This window comes from Chaetodon trifascialis, chromosome 8 (genome assembly GCF_039877785.1).
Source record: "Chaetodon trifascialis isolate fChaTrf1 chromosome 8, fChaTrf1.hap1, whole genome shotgun sequence".
Lineage (NCBI taxonomy): Eukaryota > Metazoa > Chordata > Actinopteri > Chaetodontiformes > Chaetodontidae > Chaetodon > Chaetodon trifascialis.
The window spans coordinates 5,798,590-5,807,443 of NC_092063.1; the positions used below are offsets into that span (position 1 = coordinate 5,798,590).

At 41.7% G+C, this 8,854-nt stretch overlaps 2 protein-coding genes and 1 non-coding gene across 3 annotated transcripts; 1 reads left to right on the top strand and 2 right to left on the bottom strand.

Annotated features, from left to right (window-relative positions):
• ppdpfa (pancreatic progenitor cell differentiation and proliferation factor a) lies at positions 1-2,414 on the bottom strand. The gene is made up of 5 exons (XM_070968219.1): positions 2,115-2,414; positions 895-999; positions 671-748; positions 474-567; positions 1-383 (listed from the first exon to the last, which is right to left on the bottom strand). The coding sequence occupies exons 2-5, from the start codon at positions 947-949 to the stop codon at positions 266-268; spliced, it is 345 nt and encodes a 114-aa protein (XP_070824320.1). The 5' UTR covers positions 950-999; positions 2,115-2,414; the 3' UTR covers positions 1-265.
• Positions 2,415-2,776: 362 nt separating this feature from the next.
• On the top strand, positions 2,777-2,848 carry trnae-cuc (transfer RNA glutamic acid (anticodon CUC)). The gene has a single exon. It is a non-coding gene; the product is annotated as a tRNA-Glu (tRNA).
• Positions 2,849-3,669: 821 nt separating this feature from the next.
• LOC139335199 (tumor protein D54-like) lies at positions 3,670-8,292 on the bottom strand. Its single transcript, XM_070968689.1, has 9 exons — positions 8,199-8,292; positions 7,402-7,517; positions 7,115-7,263; positions 6,816-6,863; positions 6,278-6,379; positions 5,009-5,035; positions 4,425-4,451; positions 4,247-4,295; positions 3,670-4,155 (listed from the first exon to the last, which is right to left on the bottom strand). Exons 1-9 carry the CDS (start codon positions 8,209-8,211, stop codon positions 4,063-4,065), a joined length of 624 nt encoding a protein of 207 aa, XP_070824790.1. The 5' UTR covers positions 8,212-8,292; the 3' UTR covers positions 3,670-4,062.
• Positions 8,293-8,854: the final 562 nt, after the last annotated feature.

The window sequence follows — 8,854 nt, forward strand, 5'->3', positions numbered from 1 at the left end:
TGCAGTCTGTAAGCATTTTATTTATTATCATTATCAACAGTGTCAGTCACAAGAAGAGAAAAATGGAAAAACTTTGTACAAACTTGAGTTTTTTTTTGAACTTCTGGTCATAATAAAAAGATACTATACACGAGCAAATGTGAAAAGCAAACTCCGCTGACTAACAAGCACGATCACCACCATCATCTCCATCTCTGCGTGGCGGATGGCAAGCTGGGGGTGAAGGAGGTGCGAGGGGGGGCAGGCGGCAGGCAGGGAATGGAGTCTAGCTGGAAGTTGGTTCGAACTTTCCGTTTTCGTTGCTTTCGCTGAGTTGCCTGCTCAGAACCATTTCCCTGGCGATGCAGGTCACCTGGCCGTTGGCCACTGTGTAGGTTCCGTTCCTGCAGCACAAAGGAGCGTTTGTTTCTTTAAAAATCAGGGTTAACTGCGCCTGAGTCACTACACTGTGTTTACCTTCTCATATTACTCACTTTTGATTTTCAGATCCATTCTGCACGCCGGGCTGGAACTGCTTTGCAAAGAAAAAGGAAGTCCACCAGTGTCCAGAATCTTGCCTCGGAAGTCCTGCAAAGAACAAAGTGAATGTTAGGCAGGAACTGGGTTTGGAGCAGGGAGACTTCACTTTGTCACACTTAAAAAAAGGATAAATAAATAAAACTTTTTATACCTGGGTGGTGTGGAATGACCTCTCCTATGTGTTCTGCACTGCCACAGGAGCTGTTGCTGGAGGTGGACCCGAGGCGCCCTGGAACAAAAACACACTCTTTAAGAGAGAAAACTCAAAGACAACTGGACTCAGACTGAAACAAAACCAAAGATGTCATCTTATGCTTTTGCCCTTCACTGAAATGACTGCAATATGAATGCACGTGCAGGCCCCGTCTGACTCACTTCTGTAGTAATCATGCGTGGCGACGAGGGAGCCACTTGATGGAATCGCTGCCATTTTCTCCGACCTTAGATGGAAAAAACCGCTCAGAGATGGAAAATGGTAACCTGGAAGGAGAGAGAGGAAAACAGGTGACAGAGGTATTATTAAGCTGAAAATAAAATGACAAAACTGATGCCACCATTTAATTTCCTTCCATTTTATCTTATTTTCATGCCCCTTACATTGTGTGCATATTGTTATTAGCACCAAACAGTTTACTTTTAATCGCCAATCGGCCAGTCTAAACGCAGGCTTATGGAGACACAGGTGAGGAAGCACCTCCGCCCTGACAGCATTAAAAACATGTCACTCAGGAGTCGTTTCAGGGAAGCTCCTGCTGGGTTTATCCAAGCCCTCTGGGTCACATTCCCATCTGCAGGCCTTCGCTGCGGAGTGACAAAACACAAGCAGCTGCTTTCAGAATCTGGTTTCCTGAGACTCAAATAACCCGAGTGTGTGCAAGAGCTTGTCCACATGTCCAGCTGGGCATGGTGCATGAGCGGGCTGTGTGACCGTAGAAGTGACCTGGCAAAAGATGATTCCAGTGCTCCTGCCAAATGGGACTGGTAGTGCTGGTCGATGTCCAAGCTACTACTCGGATGGCTCTATGCAAATATCATAACTAAATTTAACCTGCCTGAGTATACACAGCACAGCAAAATGTGTTGAAAGTTAGAAAACATGCAAGAAGAAGTGTGTAATTTCTTTTTATTTCACATATGTTTCAGAGTCTTCGAGGCGGAATATGTTTATCAGCCCTGGAGCCAGTTGAAGGCTGTAAAGCTTAACACCAGGTGAGCAGCAGATGGCTTTGGGGATTTCATGGAGCAGACAAATACTCGTCCAGCCAGCAGCTGAGGCATTAACACAGTACTTATACAACCACCACATGGCAATTCTACCAAGTGATGAGTATTTACTGTAAGTTTTTAATTGAATGTGGACTTGCAGAGTCAATCGAGTTCTTTTTTTAATGACACCTAACGTGCAGGTGTCCTCACTAAAGGACAGCACAGAAGCATTCCAGTACACTTATGCTAAAACTACCTGTGTATTTTTTAATGAAGGCTGAGGAGGAAGACACCACTGCTGTATAAATGTTGAGGATAATCCACATTCAATGTATGTTTAAGCGTACAAGAGAGTAAAGGAGCATAAAACTTGAATCATTTTGGCCTACCTTGAAGATTAGGACGGTGTTTCTGGCACCAGATGCGGTTGAAAGGTGCGGATGGCTTGAAGTAGAAGAGCTTCTAGTTGTTACGATGGCCCATTGGTGGGTGAACTCTCAGTATTGACCCTCTCGGTCAATTCGAACTGCTGACACTGACTCGGTGGAGAGACGCCGGCCTTTTATAGGGTCTGCGTGTGCTCGTGCTGCTGTGGCACGGGGCGGGGCTGTGGAGGCTCGAGGACACGGAACGTGCTGCTGTTCTGTTTGTTACAGGAACTCAGTGACACCACGGGCTTTGATTAACCCGCTGATGGCAGAGGCTGATAACCACGTCTCAGTGTTAGCGAGCTTATGGTCGGTGGCTGCTTAGTCTTAAAGAGTGAGTAGGAGGCAAACTAACAGAGATAAATGCATTTTAATCTTTTAGAGACTTTAAAATCAGGAGCATGGATTCGGGCCGGCACGTTTAAGACCTTAGACGAACGTTTGTGGGTGTTTAACATTAACGTTGTTCTTCCAGCAACGTGACATTTTATCTGTCGTCAGGTCAGTTAATGTTTGCTGACTGACGTTATGTCAATGTTATTTTATACCATCCTACATGTTGTTGTCCGACAGTTGTGTGTCTGTTACTTTAAGACGACTGGCAGTGACATTTAGTATGACTTTCCCTGGTGGTCTAGTGGTTAGGATTCGGCGCTCTCACCGCCGCGGCCCGGGTTCGATTCCCGGTCAGGGAACATGTGTTTTCTTACTCTTCAGTAAGTCTTTGCAATTACTTTCGTTATACAAGCATTGTAATCAAGCTTCGGGATGGGACTCCCCGAGGCGTTTCTCAATTAGGCAAATCAAACATATATAAATGGTAACAAGTATAATAAGTGGCTGCCACTGGATTAACTGCAGGGCTCCAAGTGGTTACAGATGTCGGCGTGACACTGTTTAAGGTCTGAACTGATATTGCATTGCACATGTTTTATGTACACACACACACACACACACACACACACACACACACACACACACACACACACACACACACACACACACACACACAAAATAATGATTTATGGGGACTTCCCCATAAGAAAGTCCCTACAATGTGACTGTGTAAACAGATTTATGTCCCCACAGTAACACATGAGTAACACATGGCCACACACTCCTATTTTCCTTTTTTATTTCTTCCTATAGCGCTTTTTTGTGAGTATCAGATCTTGATTTGCGTAAAAAAAACATACACACACACACACACACACACACACTCACACATATATATATATATATATATATATATATATATATATATATATATATATATATATATATATAATTAGAGTAATAGGAACTCTTGCGTTTAGTTTCGATAGTGTAAAACAAAACTGTCAATACATTTTAAGCCTCTAGCGCCACCCAAAGGCTCAACATAAAACAACGCCATCACTGCCAGTGGCCTCCGCTTTGGATTTTCCCTCAGAAACGGCAGCAAGACATTCAATTATGATCACACATATAAGTAAATCAAATTGACCTATGTGAGCATCAATGACAAACAATCACACACCATTCAATTGACTTTAATTGAAAAATTTTAAAGTACAAAAATACTTCATGTTAGTGATATTCTCTTTTGTAAATGTCACAATTAATGTCAATGAATGCATATTGTCAGGAACACCACTTATTTGAGGAGGATAGTTCACTGCAATCACAGGACAAAATCAATAACTCTCCAGTAACACTTATCCGACATACAGAAATACAATGTATTCACACAGTAAAAGTGGTACAAGACTATCTTTACTTTGAAGTTTAAAATAATTAAGCAAATTTAATATATTCTATTAGTCATATTGTATCAATACCATCAGTCAGAAATAACTGGACAAATTCACATGGACGAATAGTCTTCTCTCATAACTTTGCATGGCATGAAAAATAATTAACTGCCGCGTTAGAAGGGTCCGTCTCTTGTGCTGTGGCGTGAGGTTCTTCTTTCAAACCCGGAGGTGTCACCATTATTTGCCAGACTGCCTGTCACCTTGTCCTGTGTGATCCAGACAGGAAACAGAATCATTGCTCGCATACACCATAAGAACACTTTGCGCACCATGTGCCCGCCGTTTTGACAGACTCACCTTCACGTTGCCGACCATTTCCTCAAAAGACTTGAATGTGGAGGAGTGTCTACAGAGAAATATGAAGAGAAATAACACTGAATGGTCATCACTGACTGAACTGGACTTTTGTTTAACCACGCAGGCACAGCAGTGAGCAGTAAATACAGGAAGTGCAGTGACCCTCGTGGTATTTTACCTCATAGTGGGGACACTGATGGTGTGGCTGAGGGTCACGTTGAAGAGGCAAAACGAAGAAGGAAGTTTGAGCATTAAAGGTGACAAGTAAGGCTTACAAACATGAATCAGTGCAAGCATGAAAAACAACCCTTTAATTTGATCAGCATTTTCATTTGTATTATTTTGCAATTAATGAATTAACTGTTTAAAAATGTCTGAAAATTTAGAATAACAGCCATTACAATTTGCACGATGTAATGTTTTCCAATAATGTAGTTTGCATGAAGTCAAAAAGTCCATATAACTGACAAAAGCAGATAAATAATTTGATAAAACAACAATTAAAATTGTTGAAATTGCTGTTGCTCTTTTTCAGTGTCACACTACAACATTCATGTGAACTATGATCATGTACCACAGCTGTACAAACAGGAAACTCACTTTAAAGTCACTATTTTCAACTTAAAATTTTCTATTCTGATCAGGAGACACACACACACACACACACACACACACACACACACACACACACACACACACACACACACACACACACTCCAGACCAATGAGCTTCAGTTCAGTGTCACCGCTCACAGATCTTACCGTGGTGGGCTCGGGAGAGGCAGGGCTCTGTGGAGATAAACACAGATACACACCAGTGTGATGACGTCACACCAGCTTCGGTTTCCACATGAACAAGAACAACAGACTTATCAGCTACTGCTGCTGATGTCCAGCTGTACTAGTGTGATTGGATTATGGTTGCTTACTGGCTAAACAAAAACACAAGACGGGAGGCCTCCGAGCTTAAGCTCAAAACAAGTATCCCCTGTGGACTTTGAAAAATGGTCGTGAAAAAAGAACGGCCTGGAATTTAGTCTTGATTTTAACGATCCAGTTGAAATAACAGCAGGTTTTTACAGTGGAAAAAGTATCAGAAATGTCCACAGAATCTTCTCAGTGATCAACTATTCGTCACCCTCTGAGATGAAAGAACAACAAACCTTTTACAGACACTTTTCAGCTCTAAAGGGGGAGAATGTTTCATATTCAAAAGACAGATTTTTAACTTTCCAACTTCCCTGCTCTGTCTGATACAAATGTTATTCCAATCAATTTATTGATGTTTTTTGTCTTTTCATAATGTTTGTTGACAAGGAGATCATTTGTGTCTAAATAGTTAAAAAGTTAAAGATATAGTATGAAACATATAATTGTATGTTAGATTAAATGTCTGTGTTTGTATGTTGTTTTCGCTCTAATCAAATCAAAATGTAGCTGCGGTGGTTAAATGTTATCATGACTGCACTGTTCTTACGCTGACGATGATAATAAATTAAACCAGTGTTTTAGTTCTTGTTTAGGTGTTCAGATGAGATCCAAGCAGACAGAGGAAAAAAAACTATATAACAGAGCAAAAATACATAGAATTGGAGATAAAAGTGCTTTCCAATGTTTTGCCAAGGCATCTTGTGGTTTCATAATGTTCTTTTCTCTTAGAATATTTGTGAATTAATACTTAACATTAAGTAACAGTAACCTCAGACTGCATTTTAAAGCATCGTTTGACATGTTGTCCAGCCTGTCCATCTGCCTGGCTGAATTAGCCAAAGACAGATTTCTCAACCAGGCACCCAAACTGCAGCTTCTGCACTATTAACACACAGTTTGATGTTGTTAGTATGCAAAATGTGTATCACAGAGAATATCAGCAGGTGTCAAAGCTAATTTCTTTTGCTTATTATGGTTTGTTCATTCATTCACTCATTACCGATCATTTAAATAAAATAAAATATAGCTAATTTGGAAAATGATTAAACTTTTATCATTTCAGAAACTAGGAAGTAGGAGCCAGGCCAGTCGTGAGGGTACCTCATCTCTGCTAGTCTCCTGGTGATGACCACGCCCATATTGGACAGTGCAGAAGATGTCGCCTGGCCTGCATGAGAGAGTCTCTCTCGTGTCCTCACACATCTACAGGTAGACAGAAGCGGGAGAGGTCAGAACCTGATTGGAGGACAGTCACAACACTGCCAATACAAAGGTGACACTTATCAATCAGGAGAGCACACAGGGAGCATAAATACACACTCAACAGAAATGAAACAGTTAACAACAGGCCCATATACGCCAATGGCATCCAGTCCATCTGGCTTTCAAACAAATGCTCCAGGCTAGTTCTGCCTTCGCCTGTTAATAATACTGCTCCCTGTGCTAAGTCAGGCTGTAAGGCTATTAACAGGGCACCGATCCTATTTGACCTGGAAAATCCCATCACTTGTTTGTTAGAGGAGATCCCTCCGTAACATGTGAGCACAGGACAAAAACATCGGGAACCCCTCCTGCACCATGAAATGCAGCATGAATGCATTTTATGGGACAGGACGCAAACGTGACGACCAACACGTACATGTCAGATTGGCTGATGTCCTCCAAAGTGGCGGAGGCAGTGAGATACCTGAAACAACAGCAGAACACGCACAAGTTGTTACCGCGACTTAAGACAGAGACAGTCATGAGTCATTGGTGTGCTTTCCGTGGTTATGTAACCGTGTCACATGAAAACAATGCATGGCAAAGTTCTGCCAATGGAGAGGCTGGGTGTCTTAAGCCAGGTAAGACTAAGACCAACCGACCTTACCACTATTTCATGTGACAATAGAAAGGTCACATAGAAAGCCACACTGCCAGTCTAAGCATGCAACTCACGGGCTTGAGGTCTGGATGTCTTGCCAGCCTTTGGACAGATTCTGTTTGAGGTTACTGATGGGACTCATACCCAGCTGCCTCCTGATGTCTGTGGCATATTTTTCTTTGACCAAAAGCACCTGTCGCAGGGTCTGAATTTCATCCTCTGTCTGTGCGTGACAAAAACACAAAAAAGTTTAATCAGCAGAGAGACGTCGCTGAGCAGACTGTATGGAGCACATTAACCCTTCCCGCTTTTTGTTTTTACAATAAAATGTGTTAAACCGCAGCCACAAAAGCTGCGTCACCTTTGCGAGTTCAAACCGCAGATAGTCTAAGTCCTCCTCTGTCAGATCTGATGGTGAGCACTGACTTTCGGGTACCCTTGTGGAGAAGCTCACGGATGAAGAAGCCCCACCAAAACCTTCCAAAGAAGCATGGGTGAATAAACATTAGTCAGTCAACAGGAACAGGTATGTCACTCATACATAGGAGACCCTTAGATGACAGTTTGTGGGTGAATAAATATTAATATGAATGTAAATAAAATTTTACATTTTTATGGATTAAGTAGTCCGCCTGAGTAGATGGATAAATGGGAACAAGTATATGTCTCTAACGCATAGGATGACAGTGTTTGAGTGATTAAATATTAATATGCATAACCTTTTACATCTTTACAGAATTACCATGAATGAAAAAGTGCTCCTGAAACCTTCAAATGACGCATAGATACATAGATGGATAAGCATGCGAACAACGTATGTAACAGTTGCATAGTTTTAAAGATATATATACTGTTGGTTAACGAGTATTATAAGTTTGAAACTGCAAAAGTTCTACCAGTGACAGACGCAGCAGAGTCATTTTTCTGTCTGATAACTGAGGAGCTGTCCTCAGTGCTGAACTTCACTCGATCCGCCTGGCTAACTGAAGCTAGCTGGCTAACGGCTAGCGCTACTTGTTGCACACGGAGCTAACGTTAGCCAGCGTCGAAAGCGGAAAAAAACACGCTATAAACACGTTAACCGCCGACTAAAACCGACTGAAACACGTGTGGAAATGAGTTGTACGGTACCGTAAACCCAGAGTGAGACATTCTTACCTGGTCGGTTCATGGCTGCCACCTTCACCTCTGGGTGTTTTCACTAAGTTAGCTTCTTGCTGTCTCCCGGTCCCGTCCAATCAGCTCAGGCGCGAGCAGGAGGCAGGATCACTGGGGCCGATTACACACACACACACACACACACACACACACACACACACACACACACACACACACACACACAGTGATGGAAGAATCGAAGAAGTACTCACATCTTTAAAGTAGTCCTGCATTCAAAAGAGCACTTAAGTAAAAGTACAGAAGTATGAGCACCAAAACATACTTTATCATCCTTCCTCCAAAGGTTTGAAAGTTGCCCTGCAAAACAAAACAAAACAAAACAAAACAATGGACACAGTCTTTACATCCAAGATGAGAAATACAGAACAAAGTATTTTTATTTATATTTTATTGTGATAAGATATGATAAGTTAGAAATATTATATTATCTTCATGATATAACATAAGTTGTGACCTAGTGGATGGTTCCTTTTATAGCATCTAATCAAGAGAGACCACATTCATTAGATCCCCAGTGGACCAAAATATTTCCAAAATAATGCTACCATGCATATACCATATTGTAAAATACAGACGGAGTGATTCTGGTCATGATACACTGATATTAGAGTTATACATTTTTCTTATGAGTGCAT

Coding starts and splice junctions, on each gene's coding strand:
- ppdpfa (XM_070968219.1), bottom strand. CDS start 949: ATGGCAGCGATTCCATCAAGTGGCTCCCTCGTCGCCACGCATGATTAC. Junction 749..894: donor CACGCATGATTACTACAGAA/GTGAGTCAGACG, acceptor TTTTTGTTCCAG/GGCGCCTCGGGTCCACCTCC. Junction 568..670: donor GGTCATTCCACACCACCCAG/GTATAAAAAGTT, acceptor TGTTCTTTGCAG/GACTTCCGAGGCAAGATTCT.
- LOC139335199 (XM_070968689.1), bottom strand. Junction 7,264..7,401: donor TGCGGTTTGAACTCGCAAAG/GTGACGCAGCTT, acceptor TGTCACGCACAG/ACAGAGGATGAAATTCAGAC. Junction 6,864..7,114: donor GACATCCAGACCTCAAGCCC/GTGAGTTGCATG, acceptor CTGTTGTTTCAG/GTATCTCACTGCCTCCGCCA.